The 24,257-nt window shown below is 42.5% G+C and overlaps 1 protein-coding gene across 1 annotated transcript in view; it reads left to right on the top strand.

The window, feature by feature from the left end:
• Positions 1–22,772, top strand: part of prdx4 (peroxiredoxin 4) — a 29,258-nt gene extending 6,486 nt beyond the window's left edge. The window contains exons 3-7 of the mRNA XM_080204135.1: positions 4,729–4,845; positions 5,580–5,702; positions 8,607–8,737; positions 8,907–8,941; positions 22,662–22,772. Coding sequence (XP_080060261.1) covers positions 4,729–4,845; positions 5,580–5,702; positions 8,607–8,737; positions 8,907–8,941; positions 22,662–22,712 — 457 coding nt within the window. The 3' untranslated portion in view covers positions 22,713–22,772. The remainder of the gene's footprint in view (positions 1–4,728; positions 4,846–5,579; positions 5,703–8,606; positions 8,738–8,906; positions 8,942–22,661) is intronic.
• Positions 22,773–24,257: the final 1,485 nt, after the last annotated feature.

Genomic DNA, 24,257 nt, shown 5'->3' with positions numbered 1-24,257 from the left:
CCAACTCACCAACCGAGCATCTTGCCTAGGCCCTATCCCTGCAATCCCATGTATTTATCCTGCCAGTCACTGTAACATACACATCTTTGGACAGTAAGGGACAACTTAGCATGGCCAATCTACCTAACCTGCACAAGTTTGGACTGTGGGGGGAAACTGGAACACCCAGAGAAAACCCATGCAGGCCATGGGAGAATGTGCAAACTCCACACAAGCAGTCACCCAGGTCCCTGGTGCTAACCACTGTGCCACTGTGCTACCTGATCATGTCACTAGTTAACTGCAATTTAAAGCTTAGTGCACACTGCAATCACTGCGTAGTCTTATCAGGCAGCATTTTCACTTTCTTGTCATTGTTTGAAGTGAGTACTTGTTTATTTTCAGTTCCCAGTTATGAGAATGGTTCTTGGAATTGAGCAGTCAGCCCTTATTTTGAGGTTTCTTCATATGTACTTGGATCTTCCTATTAATATCTGAGAAGTCTAGTTGGGAGGGAGACCCAACTCCTGAGGTATACTTCATTAAGTGAGGGTTGGAGCAGAAGAAAGAACAATAAAGAACTGTAGCACAGGAAGAGGCCCTTCAGCCCAACAAATCTGTCCCAACATCAATGCCTTCTAATCTAATATTTTCTTGCGTCTACATGATCAATGTCCCTCAGCTCCCTGCCTATTCATGTACTTATCCAGATGCCTCTTGAACAGTGTTATAGAATCTGCTTCCACAACATCCTCTGGCAGTGTGTTCCAGGCATTCACCACCCCCTGTGTGAAAAACTTGCCCCTTACATCTCGTTTGAACTTTCTTCCCCTCGCTTCCCTGGGTATTTGACCCTTCGACCCTGGAAAAAAAGACTCTGGCTATTCACACTATTCTAGCCTGTCATAATCTTGTAAACCTCTATCAAGTCCCCCCCATCTTCTGACATTCCAGTGAAAACAATCCAAGTTTGTTCAACATTTCTTCATAGTTCATATCCTCCAAACCAGGCAACATCCCAGTAAATCTCTTCTGCACCCTTTCCAATGCATCAACATCCTGCCAGTAGTGTGGCGATCAGAATTGTATGCAGTACTTCAAATGCTGCCTAACCAAAATCTTATACAGCTGCAACATGATTTTCCAATTCCTACACTGAGTGCCCTGACCAATGAAGGCCAACATGTCGTACGCCTCTGTGACCACTTTGTCAACCTGAGTTGCCTCCTTCAAGGAACTGTGGATCTGCATGCCTAGATCTCTCTGTATGCTAATGTTTCTAAGGGCTCTACCATTTTACTGTATACTTTCCTTTTGTAGTAGACCTTCCAAATCGCACCACCTTACTTTTGTCTGGGTTAAGTTCCATTTCCCATTTTTCAGCCCAGGTCTCCAGCCGATTTATATCCTGCTGTGTCCTCTGACAATCCTCCTCATCCGCTTCTCCCCCAATTTTTGTATCATCTGCAAATTTTCTAATCAAACCATCTACATTTCCTCTAAATCATTTGTATGCATTACAAACAACAGAGGTCCCAGCACTAATACTTGTGGAACACTGCTTGTCACACACCTCCAGTCTCTGCTTTCTTTGGCAAGCCAGCTTTATATCCATTTTAGCAGCTCATCTTGGATCCCATATGACTTCACCTTCTATATCAGCCTGCCATGAACTATAGAAAATTAATGGTGCAGCCCAGTGAATCTGTGCCAGCCAAAAAAAACTAGCTGCTCATTTTAGACCAAGTGCTGGAAAGTGAGATTATAGTCTTGCAGGTTACAGCACTTCCGATGCAGATCCAGGTTATTTTTAAGTGAGTTGAGTGTTTCAACCTCAACCACTAATTCAGGCAGCAAATTCCAGACACCCACCAACTTCTGGTTGAAAAAGATTTTCTTCGTGTCCCTTTAATCTTTCTATCAGTCACCTTATATCTATGGTAATTGAACCTTCAGCTGGAAGAAACAGGTCATTCCTGTCTGCCTTATTTAGGCCACTCAAAATTTTGTATAATTCAATTAGGTCACCCCTCAGCCTCCTCTCCTTGAAGAAAAATAACCTTAGCCTGTCCAATCTCTCCTCGTAGCTGCAGCTTTCAAGCTCTGACACATTCTTGTAAGTCTCTTTTGCTCTCTCTCCAGAGCGATTGTGTTCTCCCTGTGATGTGGTGGACCAGAACTGTACGCACAATTCCAGCTGTGGCCTTAACCAGCATTTTATACAGTTCCAACATTAAATCCTGTTTTTGTATTCAGTACCTCATCCAAGGAAAATATTCCATATGCTTTCTTTACCACTTCATCCACCTGTCCTGCCAAATTCAGGGACCTGTGGACATGCACTCAAAGGTCTCCCATTTCTACTACTCTTCTCAATATCCTCCCGTTTAGGATTCTCTTGCCTTGCCCTTCCAATTGCATTACTTCACATTTTTCAGGGTTGAATTCCATTTGCTATTTTTCCATCCACTTAACCAAACCATTAATATTCTGGAGTCAACAGCTGTCCTCTTCATAGAACATAGAACATTACAGCACAGAACAGGCCTTTCGGCCCATGATGTTGCGCCGACCAATTAAAAAACAATGACCCTCAAACCTAAACCAATCCCTTTCCATCCATAAACCTATCCACGGATCTCTTAAATGCCCCCAAACTAGGCGCATTTACAACTGCAGCAGGCAGGGCATTCCAATCCCTCACCACCCTCTGGGTAAAGAACCTACCCCTGACATCCGTCCTATAACTACCCCCCCTTAATTTAAAGCCATGCCCCCTCGTGCTAGCTTTCTCCATCCGAGGAAAAAGGCTATCACTGTCCACCCTATCTAAACCTCTAATCATCTTATATGTTTCAATAAGATCCCCTCTTAGCCACCTTCTTTCTAACGAAAACAACCCCAAATCCCTCAGTCTTCACTATCTACTACATGGCCAATTTTGTGACATCTGTAAATTTCTGAATTATGCCTCCTATATTTAAGACTAAATTAATATATGCAACAAACAGCAAGGGCCTCAACATAGAACACCAGTGGAAACCACTTTCATTCACAAAAACATCCATCAATCATTTCCCTTTGTTTCCTGTCACTGAGGCAATTGTGCCGCCTTCCCATGAGATCTCATTTTTTCTGACCAGAAGATTCTTTGCAACACTCCCCCCTCCCATTCTTCTCTCCCATTTTCCTTATTTTTCTCCTCCTCACTCAGGCCTGACTTCCACTCTATGATCGGCTCATAGCTGATGACAGGCAAAAAAGAAACCATCAGTATTGAGACTCAAAATGTTGCTGTTCATACTGAAAGCTTAACCCCACCAAACTACAAGAGATTGACACAGGTGGGAATTGACCAGGGGCTTGGATTTTCCAACTGTATCACTCACCGTACTTGTCCTCAAACATGAGAAAAAATAATTTTCAATGCTGCCTTCTATATAGAACATTACAGCGCAGTACAGGCCCTTCGGCCCTCAATGTTGCGCCAACCTGTGAAAACCAATCCAAAGCCCATCTCACCTACACTATTCCAATATCATCCATATGTTTATCCAATGACCATTTAACTGCCCTTAATGTTGGTGAGTTCACTACTGTTGCAGGCAGGGCATTCCACGCCTTTACTATTCTCTGAGTAAAGAACCTACCCCTGACATCTGTCCTATTATCTATCACCCCTCAATTTAAAGCTATGTCCCTTCTTCTAGCATGCCTTTGTCCGTTATCAAAGCCTCTACCTAAAATCTCATGAAGAGGGTTCAGGAAGTGACACAAACACACCATTTTCTTTAGGTAGGTTATAGTGTTGCTGTGTTTTACAAAATTGTGCATAATACTGAATTCTGTTCTTGCTTGTTTACTATTGTATTACCCTTGTTTACTATTGCGTCTTGACTTTTATATTCTATATCTCTTTTCCATCATAAAACATAGTATGTCAATAGCATTATTCTGCCACTTAAGGTGCTGCATTTTACTTTTCAAATAATTCACTGCCTCTATTATCACTTGAAAATTTGGGCACCACCTCCTCCAGATGCAATATCTGAATGATTGATACACAAAGTGAACAGAAGTGGTCCCAGTGTGTATTGGGCATCACATCCGTGTACTCTGTTGTACAAAATGGTGGTTTGTCTACTTCCAACATTGTGTAGATTAGGAGCTCTCCCCGACAGAAAGGATATTTAAGCCATGAAGAATGTATTCAACAGAATTATGTCAGGGATGGGAATCTAGTTACACAATGAAGCTTGAATACTGGAACTTTTTCAGTTGGAGTAGAGAAGGATAATAAGAGAATTCATCTTTTGTTTTACTTTGTCATTACACTGGGAGGGGGCAAATTTACCATTTTCTTGCCAGCAGAATGTGCTGGTGTGTTTTGTGTTTTTCTACTTACTTACTATCAATGCACATTTCTGATTTTGTTTTTAAATACTATATCATGAATAGACAGCAATTTGGTAAGTTGCCAAAAGGCTTTAAAACATTCCTCCTTTGGATTGGCATCTTGATGCCAACTGGAATAAATTCAGTAGATGATTTTGTAACAGTGCTTTTCATGTGGCTTGCTCATCAATGTATTCTCTCACTTTCTTCTTCATATATTGTATATAATATTAACATATATGCTGTGCAAGAATTCAAGTTTCTATCTGACCTTTTTCCATTTAGGTGTGTTCTTGTGCAAAGATCTGAATTTATAAATGATCTGTCATTCAATTGCTTTTTTTAAATTTGCAGCACGTTTGTTTGTCCCACTGAGATAATAGCTTTCAGTGACAGAATTGAGGAGTTTCGATCTATTAATACTGAAGTCGTAGCTTGTTCTGTTGACTCTCAGTTTACACACTTAGCATGGTAAGTAGGTCTGATACTTGGTGTAAACAAACGTCTCACTTTTAGAATAATTCACAACTTAAAACAGCTCAATTTATCATGTAAATGATGTGGTTGGGTTTTCCACAGCACATAATTAGCTATATTATTGTCTTTTTATTCAATAAATTCCCAAATGCATAAACTATAATTGATTGCACCACAGAAGGAGACCATTCAGCCTAATAGGTTTGTGCTTGCGTTTATGTTCAAGCCTCTCCTACCTTCATCTAATCCAAACAATATACTTCTCAAGTATTAAATGCATCCATGCCAATTTTCTATGACACACCATTCAGTTATATTCCTCCCATCTATCCTAATGATCCCTCATTATTTTACATGACCTGTCAGGCTGGCATGTCAGTGTTCCTGCTGTGGAGTAATCTCTGAGAGTAAGTAGATATGTGTCTGCAAAGAACTCATCCCTGTTTTGTGAAATTAACTGCAGGCAGGTTTAAAAAGTGCTGAGAAGAGAATCTGGAATACCTTTTAAACGTGGTTGAACCTGTATAAACCCCTTAAATAATGCTGGGTAGGATTTATTCCGTTCCAAAAAATTTTGTTTCATTTTTCCAATCCATTGTAGAGTCTCTATTTTGTACTCTGGATGCTAATAAATTACAGATATAAATAATTTATGGAAATGTTTATTTAAATCTTGTCATTTAAGTAAAAGAGTACAATTCTTAACAAGGTATTTTTATTTTATGAAGGATAAATACACCGAGAAAACAAGGTGGACTAGGACCAATGAAAATCCCACTACTCGCCGATCTTACACATCAAATTGCAAAGGATTACGGAGTGTATCTGGAGGATCAAGGGCACACACTTCGGTAACTGGAGAAGATCATGTTTTTAAAAGATTATCAATTTGTAGTTTACTGTATATAACACCAAATTACTTCTATGTAGCACCTCTACAGAAGCATTACAATGCAAAGAATCACACCTAGCCACAAAGGAGATATTGGGTTCTATGACCAAAAGCTTGGCCAACGAAATAGGTTTTAATAAATGCCTTGAAGGATGAAAGTGAGGTAGAGTGATGGGAATTTCTGAACGTGGGGGGGGCAAATCAAATAAAGGCACGACCACAGTGGTGGAATTATGATTGCTAATGCACACGAGGCCAGAATTAGAGGAGTGCAGATATCTTGGAGAGTTATGGGGTCATCCAGACTTGAAACATTAGCTCTAGTCTGTCTCCACAGATGTAGTCTGACCTGCTGAGATTTTCCAGCATTTTCTATTTTTGTTTGATTCTAGCAACCACAGTAATTTGCTTTTATAAACATGGGCAGCATGGTAGCACAGTGGTTAGAACTGTTGCCTCTCAGTCCCAGGAACCGGGTTCACTTCTGGCCTCGGGTCACTGCCTGTGTGGAATTCTCCCCATATCTGTGTGTTTATTCCGGGTGCTCTGGTTTCCTCCCACACTTGCTGGTTAGGTTGCTTGACCATGCTAAATTGACCCTAGTGTCAGGGATTACCAGGGTAAATTTGTGGGGCTATGGGAATAGGGCTTGGGTGGGATTGTGGTCAGTGCAGGCTTGATGGGCTGAATGGTCTCCTCCTGCACTGGAGGGATTCTATGATTAAGTATTTTGGAGAGGAAAGGGAGGTAAGACATGGGATGGTAATTTGCAAGGGTAGAAGGGGTCAAGGGTTGCCTTTTTGAGGAGAAGATAGCAGATTTAAAGAAAAAGGGAACACCTGAAGAGAGCGAACCATTAACAATATTGTCTAACATGGAATCCAGGAGGTAAATTGGGTGATTGGCAGTTTAGTAGGAATAGATGAAGGGAACAGTCAGAGAGTCTCATGGGCTTAGAGAGGGCAAGTCTGCAGATAGGAGAGAAAAAGGAGAAAGGCTAGGACAAGGTGGAGCATTAAAAGAAAGTTTGGCCAGATGGGAAGAAAGTGGTAGAGGCAGCTGATTGGATGATCTCTGCCTTTGTGACAAAGAAGTGCAGGAGGACGGAGAACATGGGAACGTAGGAATTAGGAGCATAAGTAGGCAAATTAGCTCTGTGTCTGCTCTGCCATGCATCAAATCATAGCTGATCTCTCTGTAGTCTCGAATCCACCTCCCCACATGTTCGACATATCCGTCTTTCCCTTTTTTAAATTTGATTTATTATTGTCACATGTATTAACATACAGTGGAAAGTATTGTTTCTTGCGTGCTATGCAGACAAAGCATACTGTTTATAGAGAAGGAGAGGATGCAGAATGTAATGTTACAGTCATAGCTAGGGTGGAAAGAAAGCTTAACTTAATGTGAGGTAGGTTCATTCAAAAGTCTGATAGCAGTAGGGAAGAAGCTGTTCTTGAGTCGGTTGGTACTTGACCTCAGACTTTTGTATATTTTCCCCAATGGAAGAAAGTGGAAGGCGTTATGTCCGGGATGCGTGGTGTCCTTAATTATGCTGGCTGCTTTGCCGAGGCACCTGGAAGTGTAGACAGAGTCAGTGGATGAGAGGCTGGTTTGCGAGGTGGACCTTTTGTAGTTTCTATGGTCTTGGGCAGAGCAGGAGCCAGACCAAGCTGTGGTAAAACTAGAAAGAAAGACATATTAGAAATATGTCTATTTCCCTTTTGAAACCATTCAATGATTCAGACTCCACCACGCTATGGGGCAGTGAGTTCTACAAATTCAGCACCCTCTATGTGAAATAGCTCCTCCTCATCGCAGTTTTAAATCCACAGCCTGTCAACCTATACCTGTGACCTGTTGTCCTAGATTGACCCATAAGAGGAATGAGAAGAGGGGTTTAAGAAAATGGCACGCAGTTAAGAAAGGAAATTAGGATTATCTTTGGATTACCCTTGAATGTTGAGCAGATGGGAGTATGGAAGATGGTGGCATAGTGGTATTGACACCGGACTAGTAATCCAGGTGCCCAAGCTAATGCTCTGGGAACCTGGGCTTGAATCGCACCACGGCAATAAAATCTGAACCATGGAATCACTGTCGATCTGGTTGACTAATGTCCTTGAAGGAAAGAAATCCATCATCCTTATCTGGTCTGGCCTACTTGTGATTCCAGATACACAGCAATGTGGTTGACTCATAAATAACCTCTGAAATAGCCCAGGAAGCCAATCAGTGGTATCAACTACTAGGAAGTTTACAAGGAATGAAATCAATGTGCACTAGATGTGACAACAGTAAACACAATCCTGTTAACCCTGCAGAGTCATCCATCCTAACATCTGACATTTATACCAAAACTGGAAGAGTGTTCCCACACACGGAATCATACCTTACAGATAATGTCCCAGACACCACCATCACCATCCTGGTATATTGGACAGATCTGGTCGACGTGGGGGCTCAGTGGTGTCCATTTGTGGGAGTTGCCCTCGACATCAACTCCAGATCCAATGAAACGTTATTGCATAAGATCAAACGTGGGCAAGGAAACACCTGATTACCACACAGGATTTTAATGTCAAAATTCCTGATTGTACCAGCAATTTTGTAATTGAATTTGTTCTAACAGCCCCATATGGTTCAGTGACAAATGTTGTTTGATGCACCTAAGAAGTGTCTCGAGATATTTTATTATGCTAAAGGCAGTACGTAAATAAATTGCAGGAGGACATGCCTCCAACAAAACAAATACTTTCATAGTTTACCACTGTCTTTTCTCCAGCCTATTTTGTGTTTGCAAATTGTATGCTTCATCCATTATGTTTGACAAAGTTGACAATATTCATGCTTTTTTTTTCAGAGGTCTCTTTATCATTGATGACAAAGGAACACTGAGACAAATTACAATGAATGATCTTCCAGTGGGCCGTTCAGTGGATGAAACTCTTCGTTTAGTTCAAGCATTCCAGTACACCGACGTACACGGTGAAGGTATGCATGAATATTATTGGAACAAAGTACATGAAAATTATAGATTGGCAAAATTAAATAACTGGAAATGAAATATTTTACGAGTAAAGAGTGAATAGTGTTTCTTTGCATTGAAGTTGCTCAGCTACAGCATGAATTTAAGTGCTTTTATTTTGATGTCTTTTATTAGTTTGCCCAGCTGGTTGGAAACCTGGAAGTGATACGGTAAGATTGTCAATTAACCTAAAACATCATGTTTAAGAAAAGGACTACGTAATTTATACATAGTGAATTATGTTTAAATATCAACAATCTTTTACGTTTGCTTTGTCACATCGATGGTATTATTGTCTTTAAGTATAGTCCATATTTGAGCTTTAAAAGGTCAAAGTGCAGTAACATATGTAATCATGCTGCTGATATATTTTAATTAAATTAAACCAGAAGATGTTATGAAACAGTGGTGGCCATGAGAAGATTTGTAAGTAAACTTAATGACAATAGGCGTGATTACAGATGTTAAATTGCTGTGTACATTAAAATTGACAACTTGAAAAATGGTGTTATACCTAATAATAAAAGTGCTTTTGTGCTGGTATCTTTGATAGTTTGTCTTTTTAATCGCATCCTGTACGGCAGGCAGCTTCCTCCACCCTGAACTCAGCAGAGATGATAACATTACAATGTGCTGCTTAGGTTCTGTATTAAAATAAGCAGTTTTTGTTTCGTCAGCACAGCAGACTAGATCACTGGAAGTGAGTTACTTGCGAGCACGGACTTCCTGCTGGAATTGGGAATTGGGAATGTCTTACTTACACAGGTTATGCTTGATATGTGTGCAGTTCCCACATTATAGGAAGGATGTGGAGGCTTTGGAGAGGGTGCAGAGGAGGTTTACCAGGATGTTGCCTGGTATGGAGGGGAGGTCCTATGAGGAGAGACTGAGGGATTTGGGGTTGTTTTCGCTAGAAAGAAGGCAGCTAAGAGGGGATCTTATTGAAACATGTAAGATGATTAGAGGTTTAGATAGGGTGGATAGTGATAGCCTTTTTCCTCGGATGGAGAAAGCTAGCACGAGGGGGCATGACTTTAAATTAAGGGGGGGGTAGTTATAGGGCGGACGTCAGGGGTAAGTTCTTTACCCAGAGGGTGGTGAGGGATTGGAATGCCCTGCCTGCTGCAGTTGTAAATGCGCCTAGTTTGGGGGCGTTTAAGAGATCCGTGGATAGGTTTATGGATGAAAAGGGATTGGTTTAGGTTAGAGGGTCATTGTTTTTTAACTGGTCGGCGCAACATCGTGGGCCGAAGGGCCTGTTCTGCGCTGTAATGTTCTACGATCTGATAAGTTTGATGGTTGGTGTCATATGACAGTGAGAATCTGTGAGCAAAATTTAAAGTTAATAACAACATCACCATTTTGATGGAAATCACAAATAGGTATTTCTAATTGAGTTTTCCAAACTGACAGCCTTAACAATTAGCCTGATATTGATTTTAAGTATATATTTGCTCTCCGAACTCCCCTTTTGAGATCCCTCCTACTCTCTCTGTACTCTTCCAACGCTCTCTCCGTTCCCAGCTGCTTAGACCTGACATACGCCTCTTGTTTCTTCCTAACCTATATCTCTAGTAATCCACGGCTCTCTAATCCTACCTTTCCCATCCTTCCTCCTAACCGGCACATGCCTTTCCTGCACCCATTGCGGTTTTCCCTTGAAAGACTCCCACATGCCTAACGTGGTCTTGCCTTCCAACAGCCTATCCCAGTCTGTATCCCTAAGCTCCTGCCTAATCCGGCTGTATCTAGCCTTTCCCCAATTTAGCACCCTCCTCTTAGGACAGCACTCATCTTTTTCTATTCGTATCCTAAAGTAAACAGAGTTATGGTCAGTGTTAGCCACATTTTCACCTACCACAACCTCAACCACCTGACCTAGCTCATTGCCCAGAACTAAATCCAGTATAGCCCCCTCTCTAGTCGGGCTATCTACATACTGCTGCAAGGACCCTTCCAATACACATCTTACGAATTCCTCCCCGTCTGAACCCCCAGCCCATGTTACAAATCCTCTTGAAAGCTGCTGTGTGACCTTCTTTCTCCCTGGCCTCAACTTTATTTACTGCTGTTTTTCTGGAACTATCTTTTTCTCCCTAAACCTAGGTATCCCATAACGGATAATGTTGTATGTGTGCCCAATAAGATATTTACCATCCCTCAGCATGGATTGTCTTGCACATGCTAGTTTGTATCTCTATCAATGCTTGTATCCCAGCTCTCTTCCCGCCCTCAGGTGTTACTAAACAAAGTGAATTCTCCCAAGTCCCGACCCCCTCTGCTTGATGTGTCCTGCACCCTTTTCTGTTCTGTTCCATTAGATCCCACAAAGACTCTTCCCAACTTATCCCCAAATTTTGTGGATCACATCTTGGGTTTAGTATGTTTTTTTTCATGTATCCATAAAAGAATGCATAAAAGCAATCCTTAATGGGACATCCAAAAGAGTGAGGGGGGGATGGAAAGAAAATAGCAACAGGATCACATTCTCAACAGTTAACGGTCATTGTGTTCATACAACCGTACCATTGTTTATGCTTATTACATTACCTTAACCACATTTTCTCTCTTCAATACCCAAAGATAGTGCACAGTATGATAGACTGGTGACTATATTGAGTTCTTGTAACATTTTCCTGTTCCCACATGAGCATTAGTAGATCCTGAGCCATTATTTATTTATTCAGGATTAATTTACTCTCTTTCATGTAACATGAGACTTAATGTGCAGACATTCATCTGAATGCTTTCTTGAAGGATTGTAATGAATATTCTTTAAGTACGTGAATATTAAGGAGGAGGATGTGTTGGAACTTTTGAATTCTATCAAGGTAGATAAGTCGCCGGGACCAGATGGGATGTACCCCAGGATACTGTGGGAGGCGAGGGAAGAGATTGCAGAGCCCCTGGCGATGATCTTTGCGTCGTCAATGGAGACGGGAGAGGTTCCAGAGGATTGGAGGATTGCGGATGTAGTTCCTATTTTTAAGAAAGGGAACAGAGATAGCCCGGGAAATTACCGACCGGTGAGTCTGACCTCAGTGGTTGGTAAGCTGATGGAGAGGCTTCTGAGGGACAAGATTTACGAACATTTGGAGAGGTTTGACATGATCAGGAATAGTCAGCATGGATTTGTCAAGGGCAGGTCGTGCCTTACAAGCCTAGTTGAGTTCTTCGATAATGTGACTGAACACATTGACGAAGGAAGTGCCGTGGACGTAGTGTACATGGACTTCAGCAAGGCGTTTGATAAGGTCCCCCATGCAAGACTTCTTGAGAAGGTGAGAGGGCATGGGATCCAAGGGCCTTTGGCCTTGTGGATCCAGAACTGGCTTGCCTGCAGAAGGCAGAGAGTGGTTGTGGATGGGGCTTTTTCTGAATGGAGGTCAGTCACCAGCGGAGTGCCTCAAGGATCTGTTCTGGGACCCTTGTTGTTTGTCATTTTCATAAATGACCTGAATGAGGAAGTGGAGGGATGGGTAAGTAAGTTCGCTGATGACACGAAGGTCGGTGGTGTTGTGGATGATCTGGAAGGATGGCAAAAGTTGCAGCAGGACATAGATAGGATGCAGGACTGGGCGGAGAAGTGGCAGATGGACTTCAACGCGGATAAATGTGTAGTCGTCCATTTTGGCAGAACCAACGGGATGAACGAGTACACTATCAAGGGCAGAAGTCTGAGTAGTGTTGAGGAGCAGAAGGATCTTGGGGTCCGGGTCCACAGGACTCTTAAATCGGCCTCGCAGGTGGAGGAGGTGGTCAAGAAGGCGTATGGTGTACTGGCCTTCATTAATCAAGGGATTGAGTTTAGGAGTCGGGAGGTAATGCTGGAACTTTATAAGACCCTTGTCAGGCCTCATTTGGAGTATTGTGCGCAGTTCTGGTCGCCTCACTATAGGAAGGATGTAGAAGCTATTGAAAGGGTGCAGAGGAGATTTACAAGGATGTTGCCTGGACTGGGAGGCATGCCTTATGAAGTTAGGTTGAGGGAGCTGGGACTCTTTTCCCTGGAGAGACGAAGGTTGAGAGGCGACCTGATAGAAGTTTACAAAATTTTGAGAGGAATAGATAGGGTGGACTCTCAGAGGCTATTTCCCTGGTTTGAAATGGTCGCTACGAGAGGACACAGATTTAAGGTGCGGGGAGGGAGGTTCAGAAGTGATGTTAGGGGTAAGTTTTTCACTCAGAGGGTGGTGAGTGAATGGAATCGGCTGCCGTCAGTGGTGGTGGAGGCGAACTCGCTGGGGTCTTTTAAAAGACTTCTGGATGAGTATATGGGGTTTAATGAGATTGAGGGTTATAGATAGGTCTGTAGGTTGGTAGGTGATGATGTGATCGGTGCAACTTGTGGGCCGAAGGGCCTGTTTGTGCTGTAGTGTTCTATGTTCTATGTTCTATTTTCTCCACATATCTTGTTTCACATTCTGGGATTAAAATTCCCCATATTAGTTTTTCACAAAGTGGATTATAACTTCAATAAATTACAAAGTCAAGGCATAAAATCTTATCTTTTTAGCATGGGTTGGAGTAGAATCTTTCTGACATGTGGACCAAAGCTAGACAAATCCAAATGTGACGCTACCCAAGCCTTGTATTCCTCTATTGTGGTCCTAGTCTTGTAATTGTGATGGAAGGCCCTGGCACACTGTTAACAACCTCTATACAACTTGTTTATTTGTTCATTATAGTGCCTGTCCAAAAGTGGCATGTGCACAGATCTCCCTGGTTGGGGGATTCCACGGATATAATAGCTCATATACTGTAAAGACATACTAATTAGGTGTTTGTTTTGTATTTGATACTCTGGTCCATCAAAACCTTTTTTTTGTACTGGGATTTTAAGTAAAAATAAGCACCTTTGCAAGAAGTTATAATTGTGTGATTTTTTTTTTACCCACCTTCGGGCCTACGTTATCCTCACTGAAGCTAAGAGTATGACAGTAATGAATAGCCTGGGCAACTTGGCAAGGTCATTTTAGGCTTTGGCTGAAGCCTGCTGACCATGACCATTCCTTGTATATGTTTAGCCGTATTAAGAGCTAGGAGCAGGAGTAGGCTATCTAGCCCCTTGAGCTGCTCCACGATTCAATAAGATCATGGCTGATCTTTTCGTGGACTTACTCGCCCGCTCACCATAATCCTTAATTCCTTTACTGTCAAAAATTTAGCTATCGTTGCATTTAAAAACATTCAACGAGGTAGCCTCAATTGCTCCACTGGACAGGGAATTCCACAGATTCACAACCCTTTGTGCGAAACTGTTCCTCCTCAGCTCGGTCCTAAACCTGCTTCCCCTTATTTTGAGGCCATGTCCCCTTGTTCTAGTTTCAGCTGCCAGTGGAAACAACTTCCCTGCTTCTATCTTATCTATTTCCTTCATAATCTTATATGTTTCTATAAGATCTCCCCTCATTCTGAATTCCAGTGAGTGTAGCCCCAGTCAACTCAGTCTCTCCTCTTAAGCCAACCCTCTCAACTCTGGAATCAATCTAGTGAATCTCCTCTGCCTGCCTCCAGTGCCAGTATATCCTTTCTCAAGTAAGGAGATCAAAACTATACACAGTGGTCTCACCAGCATCTTATACAGCTGCAACATAACCTTGCTGTTTTTAAACTCCATCCTCTAGCAATGAAGGACAAAATTCCATTTGCCTTCTTAATTACTGCTGCACCTGCAAACCAACTCTTTGAGATTCTTGCATAAGACATCCAGGTCCCCCTGCATAGCAGTATGCTGCAATTTTTTACCATTTAAATAATAGTCCATTTTACTGTTATTCCTACCAAAATGGATGACCTCACATTTACCAACATTGTACTCCATCTGCCAGATCCTCGCCCACTCACTTAAGACTATCTATATCCCTTTGCAGACTTTCAGCATCCTCTGCACACTTTGCTCTGCCACTCATCTTCGTGTCATCTGCAAATTTTGACAGATTACACTTGGTCCCCAACTCCAAATTATCTATGTAAATCTTAAATTGTCAGGGGGATGGGAAAATGAAATGTAGTCCAAAAACTAGTGTCGAGGGTCGCGAGGTACCATGTTGCAGGAGTGTACAGGCAGACAGGATGGTGGGTTGAAGTGTATGTACTTCAATGCAAGGAGCATCAGGAATAAGGTAGGTGAACTTGGAGCGTGGATTGGTACTTGGGACTATGATGTTGTGGCCATTACGTAGACATGGTTAGAACAGGGACAGGAATGGTTGTTGGCAATTCTGGGGTGTAGATGTTTCAGTAAGAAAACGGTAGAAGAGGTGAAGGAGTAGCAGTGTTAATCAAGGATAGTTTAACGGTTGCTGAAAGGCAGTTCGAGGGCGATCTACCTACTGAGGTAATATGGGCTGAAGTTAGAAATAGGAAAGGATCAGTCACATTGTTAGGAGTTTTCTATAGGCCCCCAAATAGTAGTAGAGATTTGGAGGAGGAAATGGCAAAGCAGATTATGGATCGGTGTGGAGGTCACAGGGTAGTTATCATGGGTGATTTTAACTTTCCAAATATTGATTGGAACCTTTATAGGTTAAATAGTTCGGATGGACACTTTTTGTAGTGTGTGCAGGAGAGTTTCCTGACACAATATGTGGATAAACCGACAAGAAGTGGGGCCACATTGGACTTGGTACTGGGTAATAGAACATTGAACATTACAGCGCAGAACAGGCCCTTTGGCCCACGATGTTGCGCCGACCAATTAAAAAAGCAATGACCCTCTAACCTAAACCAATCCCTTTCCATCCATAAACCTATCCACGGATCTCTTAAACGCCCCCAAACTAGGCGCATCTACAACTGCAGCAGGCAGGGCATTCCAATCCCTCACCACCCTCTGGGTAAAGAACCTACCTCTGACATCCGTCCTATATCTAACACCCCTTAATTTAAAGCTATGCCCCCTTGTGCTAGCTTTCTCCATCCGAGGAAAAAGGCTATCACTGTCCGCTCTATCTAAACCTCTAATCATCTTATATGTTTCAATAAGGTCCCCTCTTAGCCGCCTTCTTTCTAGCGAAAACAGCCCCAAATCCCTCAGTCTCTCCTCATAGGACCTTCCCTCCATACCAGGCAACATCCTGGTAAACCTCCTCTGCACCCTCTCCAATGCCTCCACATCCTTCCTATAATGTGGGGACCAGAACTGCACACAATACTCCAAGTGTGGACGCACCAGAGTTTTGTACAGTTGCAACATGATGTTGCGGCTCCTAAATTCAATCCCCCTACCAATAAACGCCAAGACACCATATTCCCAACTTTCAGGGATCTATGTACACATACACCTAGATCCCTCTGTTCATCAACACTATTCAGAGTCCTACCGTTAGCCCTATACACATCTGTTATTCCTGCCAAAGTGAATTACTTCACACTTTTCCGCATTAAACTCCATCTGCCACCTCTCGGCCCAGCTCTGCAACTTGTCCAAGTCTCTCTGTAAACTATGACACCCCTCTTCACTATCTACCACTCCTCCAACTTTGGTGTCATCAGCAAATTTACTGATCCACCCAACTATACCCTCATTCAGATCATGTATTAAAATTACAAACAGCAGTGGCCCCAAAACAGATCCCTGAGGCACACCACTTGTAACCGAGCTCCATGACGAATACTTTCCATCAACCACCACCCTCTGTCTCCTATCTGCTAGCCAATTCCTGATCCAATTAACTAAATCACCCCCAATCCCATACATCTGCATTTTCTGCAGAAACCTTCCATTGTGAACCTTATCAAACGCCTTACTAAAGTCCATATATACCACGTCAACTGCCTTACCCCCATCCACCTCTTTGGTCACTTTCTCAAAAACTCAATAAGGTTAGTAAGGCACAACCTACCCTTCACAAAACCATGAACAGGGCCAAGTGTTAGATTTGTTTGTGGGAGAGCACTTTGGAGATAGTGACCACAATTCGGTGTCCTTCATTATTGCAATGGAGAGGGATAGGATTAGACGATACGGCAAGATTTATAATTGGGGCAGGGGTAACTATGATGCAATTAGGCAAGAATTAGGGAGCATAAGATGGGAGCAGAAACTGTCAGGTATCGGGCACAAACGAAAAGTGAAGCTTTTTCAAGGAACAAATACTGTGTGTCCTTGAGAGATATGTCCCTGGCAAGCAGGGAGGAAATGGCTGAGTGAGGGAACCATAGTTCACAAAGGATGTTGAATGTCTTGTCAAGAGGAAAACGGAAGCGTATGTAAGGATGAGAAAACAAGGTTCAGTTGGGTTGCTTGAGTGTTACAAGGTAGCCAGGAATGAGTTACAGAAAATGCTTAGGAGAGGGCATGAGAAGTCCTTGGTGGGTCGGATAAAAGAAAACCCCAAGGCTTTTTACTCTTATGTGAGAAATAAAAGAATGACCAGGATGAGGTTAGGGCCAGTCAAGGATAGTAGTGGGAACTTGTGCATGGAGTCAGAAGAGATAGTTGAGGCGTTGAATGAATACTTCTCTTCAGTGTTCACTAAGGAGAGTGGCAGTGTTTTTGAGGATGTGTGTGTGATACAGGCTGATAGGATGGAGGAGGTAGATGTTCTGAGGGAAGATGTATTAGCAATTTTGAAACACCTGAGGATGGCTAAGTCCCCTGGGCCAGATGGGATACATCCTAGGATACTTTGGGAGGCAAGGGACGAGATTGCGGGGCTTTAGCTTTGATCTTTGGGTCCTCACTGTCCACGGGGATAGTCATGATGTGGATGTGCTGGTGTTGGACTGGGGTAAACACAGTAAAAAGTCTGACAACAACAGGTTTTAGTCCAATCAATTTATTTGATAGTAAACTCACAAGCTTTCATCAAATAAATCGGTTGGACTAAAACCTGGTGTTGTCAGACTTTTCACGGGGATAGTGCCAGAGGACTGGAGAGTGGCAAATGTTGTTCCTGTCTTCAAGAAAGGAAATAGGAATGACCCTGGTAATTATAGGCCAGTTAGTCTTACTTCAGTGGTCAGTAAGTTAATGGAAAGGGTCCTTAATGACCACTTGGAAAGATGCAGTTTAATCCAGGATAGTCAGCACGGTTTCGTGAGAGGTAAGTCCTGCATCACAAATTTGATTGAATTCTTTGAGGAGGTAACTAAGTGTGTCGACGAAGATAAAGCAGTTGATATCGTATACATGGATTTTAGTAAGGCATTTGATAAGGTTCCCCATGGTAGGCTGATGAAGATGTGTGGAATAGAAGGAAATTTGGCTGATTGGATAAGGCTGTATCATAGAAGACAGAGGGTGGTGGTGGAGGGGAAATTTTCAGACTGGAGACCAGTTACCAGCGATGCACCACAGGGGTCAGTGCTGGGTCTTCTGCTTTTTGTGATATTTATCAATGACTTGGAAGAAGGGGCTGAAGGGTGACGACACTAAGATTGATGGAGGAGCGGATGAAATGGAGGACTCGTGCAGGCTGCAAAGAGACATTGATAGGATGCAGAGCTGGGCCGAAAAGTGGCAGATGGAGTTTAACCCTGGTAAGTGTGACATGATTCATTTTGGTAGGACAAACTTGAAAGCAGATTACAGGGTCAGTGGCAGGGTTCTAAGGAGTGTGGACGAACAGAGAGATCTTGAGGTTCATAACCACAGATCTCTGAAGGTTGCCACTCAGGTGGATGGAGCTGTGAAGAAGGCTTATAGTGTGTTAGCGTTTATTAAAAGCTGTGGGGTTATGCTGCAACTGTACCGGACATTTGGAATATTGTGTTCAGTTCTGGTCACCTCACTATGAGAAGGATGTGGAAGCATTGGAGAGAGTGCAGAGGAGATTTACCAGGATGCTGCCTGGTTTGGAGGGTAGGTATATGAGAAAAGGTTAAGGGAGCTGGGTCTTTTCCCTTTAGAAAGGAGGAGGATGAGAGGCGACTTAATAGAGGTTTATAAGATGATGAGAGGGATTGATAGAGTGGACCTACAGAGACTATTACCTCGGGTGGATGTAGCTGTTACTGGGGGGCATAACTATAAAGTTCATGGTGGGAGATATAGGAGGGATGTCCAAGGTAGATTCTTCACTCAGCGAGTGGTTGGGGTGTGGAATAGACTGCCTGCTGTGCTAGTGGAGTCAGACACTTTAGGAACTTTCAAGCGTTTATTGGATAAGCACATGGAGCACTCCAAAATTATAGAGAGAGGATAGCTTGATCTTGGGATTGGGCATAGCTCGGCACAACATTGAAGGCTGAAGGGCCTGTACCCTGCTGTTACATGCTATGTAAACAACTGCAGTCCCAACACTGATCACCTAGAACGAAATAATTTGATTAGGGATAGTCATAACGGTTTTGTGAAGGATAGGTCATGCCTCACAAACCTTACTGAGTTCTTTGAGAAGGTGACCAAAGAGGTGTATATGGATTTCAGTAAAGCATTTGATAAGGCTCCCCACAGTAAGCTATTGCAGAAAATATGGAGGCATGGGATTGAGGGTGATTTAGCGGTTTGGATCAGAAATTGGCTAGCTGTAAGAATGATGTGGAGATGCCAGCGTTGGACTGGGGTAATCACAGTAAGAAGTCTCACAACACCAGGTTAATAAGTCTAATAAACTGGTTGGACTTTAACCGAGTGTTGTGAGACTTACTAGCTGTAAGAAGACAGAGGGTGGTAGTTGATGGGAAATATTCATCCTGGAGTTCAGTTACTAGTGGTGTACCGCAAGGACCTGTTTTAGGGCCACTGCTGTTTGTCATTTTTATAAATGATCTGGATGAGGGCGTAGAAGGATGGGTTAGTAAATTTGCGGATGACACTAAAATCGGTGGAGTTGTGGACAGTGCGGAAGGATGTTGCAAGTTACAGAGGGATGTAGATGCAGAGCTGGGCTGAGAGGTGGCAAATGGAGTTTAATGTGGAAAAGTGAGAGGTGGAAGGAGTAACAGGAATACAGAGTATTGGGCTAATGGTAAGATGTGGATGAGCAGAGAGATCTCAGTGTCCTTGTGCATAGATCCCTGAAAGTTGGCATCCAGGTCGATAGGATTGTTAAGAAAGCGTATGGTGTGTTAGCTTTTATTGGTAGAGGGATTGAGTTTCGGAGCCATGAGGCCATGTTGCAGCTGTACAAAACTCTGCGGCTGCACTTGGAGTATTGCATTCAGTTCTGATTGCCACATTTTAGGACGGATGTGGAACCATTGGAAAGGGTGCAGAGGAGATTTACCAGGATGTTGCCTGGTATGGTGGGAAGGCCTTATGAGAAAGGTTGAGGGACTAGAGCCTGTTTCTGTTAGAGAGAAGAAGGTTAAGAGGTGACTTAATTGAGGCATACAAGATGATCAGTGGATTAGATAGGGTGGACAGTGAGAGCCTTTTTCCTCAGATGGTGATGGCTAGCACGGGGGGTACATAGCTTTAAATTGAGGGATGATAGATATAGGACAGATGTCAGAGGTAGGATCTTTACTCAGTAGTAAGGGCATGGAATGCCCTGCCTGCAACAGTAGTGGACTCGCCAATGTTAAGGGCATTTAAATAGTCATTGGATAAACATATGGATGATATTGGAGTAGTGTAGGTTAGATGGACTTCAGATTCAGCCCAACATTGAGGGCCGAAGGGCCTGTACTGCACTGTAATGTTTTATGATCCCTGAGGCACACCACTTGTCACTGATCGCCAACCAGAAAAACACCCATTTAGCCCCACTCTTTGCTTTCTGTTAGTTAACCAATCTTCTAATACGTTACCCGTAACACCGTGCACCTTTATCTCATGCAGCAGTCTTTGGTGCGCACCTTGTCAAATGCCTTCTGGAAATCCAGATATACCACATCCACAGATTCCCCATTGTCCACTGCACATGTAATGTTGTCAAACATGACCTAGCCTTCATGAACCTATGCTGCATCTTACCAGTAAGACAGTTTGTATCCAGATGTTTCACTATTTCTTCCTTGATGATAGATTCAAACATTTTCCCTATTACAGAAGTTAAGCTAACTGGCCTGTGGTTAACCACCTTTTATCTACGTCCTTTTTTAAATAGTGGCATCACGTTTGCTGTTTTCCAATCTCCGGAAACCACCCCAGAATCCAGCGAACTAATGGACTTGCTATTTCTCCTGCCATCTCTTTCAGTACCCTGGGATGCATTCCATCTGGACCAAGAGACTTGTCTACTTTTAGCCCCATTAACTTGCCCAATACTACCTTTTTTGTGATAATAGTTTCCAGGTCTTCACGTGCCATTGCCTTCCTGTCATCAATTTGTTGCATGTTATTTGTGTCTTGCACTGTGAAGACTGACACAAAATACCTGCTCAATGGCCTCAGCCATTTTCTCATTTTCAATTATTGCATTCCCCTTCTCATCTTCTAAAAGACCAATGTTTATTTTAGCCACTCTTTAGTTTTATATATTTGTAGAAACTTTTGCTATCTTTTTATATTCTGAGCTAGTTTACTCTCATAATCCATCTTACTTTTTTTGAGAGCTTTTTTCATGGCTTTCTGTTAACCTTTAAAGATTTCCTAATCCTCTAGATTCCCACTAATCTTTGCCACTTTGTATGCATTTTCTTTCAATTTGATACCCTCCTTTTATTTCCTTAAATATCCATGGCTGATTATCTCTTTTTCTACAGTCTTACCTTATAAATTTGGGAGCACTGTGAAAGATCGCTTTGAAAGTCCTCCACTGTTTCTCAATTGTCCCACTACAAAGTTTTTGCTCCCAGTCTATCTTATCCAACGCCTCCCTCATCCCTTTTTAGTCTTCCTTGTTTAAACACAAGACACAGGTATTGGATTTACCTTCTCATGCTCCATACAGTGATCGCTTCTTCTGAGAGGATCCCTAACTGCAAGATAATTAATTATTCCTGTCTCATTACACAGGACCAGATCTAAGATAGCTTGTTCCTTCATAGGTTCCATTACATACTGTTCAAGAAAGCATTATTTACTATGTTGTTTGTATCAACATGTACTACGATCACCAGCTGTTCGCCCCCCCTTCAGAATGAACTGCAGCTGCTCCAAGCCATTTTTGATCCTAGCACCAGGGAGGCAACATACCATCCTGGAGTCTCGTTTGCAGCCACAGAAATGCTTGTCTATTCCCCTTACAATTGAATCCCCTATAATTATTGTACTGGCACACTTTTTACTCCTCCCCTCTGCAGCTGAACCAACTGTGATGCAAGGAGTTTGGTTCCTGCTACTGCTTTCCTGGAGAGGTCATTTCCCTCAACAGTATCCAAAGCCGTTTATCTGCCTTGCAGGGGAATGGCCACAGGAGATTCCTGCACTATCTGCCTATCTCTTTTGCTCTGTCTGGTGGTCACCCATTCCCTTCCTGCCTGCAGTTTGACCACCTCTCTATACGTGCTATCCACGATACTCCCTGACCCGCGGATGCTCCACAGTGTCTCCAGCCACCGCTCCAGCTTTGAAACTCGAGCTTCTAGGAGCTGTGGTTGGAGACACTTCCTGCATGCATGCCGACCCAGGGGACTTGAACTGTCCCCAGCCTTCCACATGGAGCAAGAGGAGTATACCATGGCTTGGAGCTCTCCGATCATGTCTTACCCCTTTAAGTGAAACTTTTGAAAGATGTTTTATTCCAGATTTTATCCAATTTTCTAGGGCCCTTAATACACTCTTGTCATTCTCTTTTACTGTTTTACATATTTGGGTACATTTATTTGTATTGGAGAAAGAAATGCACTACGATTCTCTGAAAGGAAACCCTTATGTTTGCAGGATGAGTAAGGTACAATGAGATAGTAGTATCACCAAAGAGCTGCAGTTGGTTTAATGTTTAGGTTTTGTTCTTTCTAGTTATAACTTGCACTCCTGTTTATCAGCAGCTAGCCTGGAGGTGTTTGTCAAAGTATCTTTTTTTGATTTTTGCTTTTTATGTTTTTTTCCTGCAGATAATTCCGGATCCAGCTGGAAAACTCAAGTATTTTGATAGAAAACATTAAATCTTAAATATTGATATTTTATAATACCTGGTTCCTGACTTAATAAAACTTTTACTTCTTTGTGGGTTTTTTTTTACTGCTGTAATCATTGCAAGTGATTTTGATGAGTTGTTTTTCCCTCTAGCACAGGAAAGAATAAGAAATGTGTTTAATTGTTCCCCGTTGCTGAAAATAGAATGTATAGAATCAATATAATATCAGGGCAGCAAATTATAACTTTTTATCAGTTTGACAGTGAACTTGTTTTGGTTTTCATAATAAGAATGTTGATTCCATTTATGTGACAACATAATTGCTTCAACAAAGATTCAATAATCAAAATGCCTTCTGACAATCCAGCAAATTACATTTATTGGACAATGTGCACCAACTTCTTTCTCATATTTCAGTGAATTTGTGAAGATTTGTAGTTTCTAAATCCATGCTTTCTGATTTTATGCTGCTTTATATTATTATTCCCTATTATTGATCATAAAAATCCTACAGTGTAGAAGGAGGCCATTTGGCCCATCGAATCTACACTGACAATCCCACCCTAGGCCCTATCTGCACAACCCCACACATTTACCCCCTACACATCCTGGGACACTGAGGGACAATTTAGGGTGACCACTCAACCTAACCTGCACACTTTTGCCTGTATGGAGTTTGCATATTCTCCCCCTGTCTGCATGGGTTTCCTCTGGGTGCTCCAGTTTCCTCCCACGGTTCAGTGACCCAAGCTGGGAATCGAATCTAGGTACCTGGAGCTGTGAGGCAGCAGTGCTAAACACTGTGCTACCTGTGATATTGCTGCTACAAGTCAATTTGATGTCTGCATGTACTGGTGGTTCCAGTCTTTAGTGTTTTTAGTCTTATTGGTGGAGCTCAATCTGTTGCTCCCCCACTGACCTATCTGGCACTCTGATATGCTCACAGGATCATTAGCCTCTTGCACAGATCTTGTTGTGGTTATTGGCACAACTGTCAGGGGGGTGGTAGGAGTGGAGAGGAGGGAATTCCAGACTGAAATTTGCTTTTTATGCAGTACTGAATATTTGCAATAGTTATAGAGGACCTTTTAATAGACACAGTTTTACCCAGATTAGGCCATGTTATCGAAAGCTTAATCAAACAAAAAGGTCTGAAGGAGTGTCTCAGAGAGACGGGAGGAAATGCCTGAGCTTTGTGCCTCAGCACCTGAAAGGCCAGCTCCTAGTGCTGAAGTCAAGAATTGGAGAATGTGTGGATTACAGAGGATTATAAGACTGAGGAAGGTTACCAAGATGGCAGATTTGAGACCAGGACAGGATTTGTAAATTAGGATGTGAATTATTTACAATTGTGTGTTGCCGGACGAGGTGCCAACACGGGTCAGTGACCACAGCCTCAAACAAAGATCCATTCAATCAATTAGCAGCTGTTTATTTTTGCTATTGTAATAACTTCATTTTTGCTAACAGCCAAGATTATCCTTTCTCTTAAATCATTGAGTCAAACTCCCCTGAAAGGCTCCCTCCTGTCCCAAACCTGAATATTTTTCTTCAAAGACCTTACCTGCCAAAT

This window comes from Carcharhinus amblyrhynchos, chromosome 15 (genome assembly GCF_965287045.1).
Source record: "Carcharhinus amblyrhynchos chromosome 15, sCarAmb.v2.hapA, whole genome shotgun sequence".
NCBI lineage: Eukaryota > Metazoa > Chordata > Chondrichthyes > Carcharhiniformes > Carcharhinidae > Carcharhinus > Carcharhinus amblyrhynchos.
The sequence above is the reverse complement of the archived record's forward strand: the minus strand, read 5'-3'. Positions and strand labels throughout refer to the sequence as shown.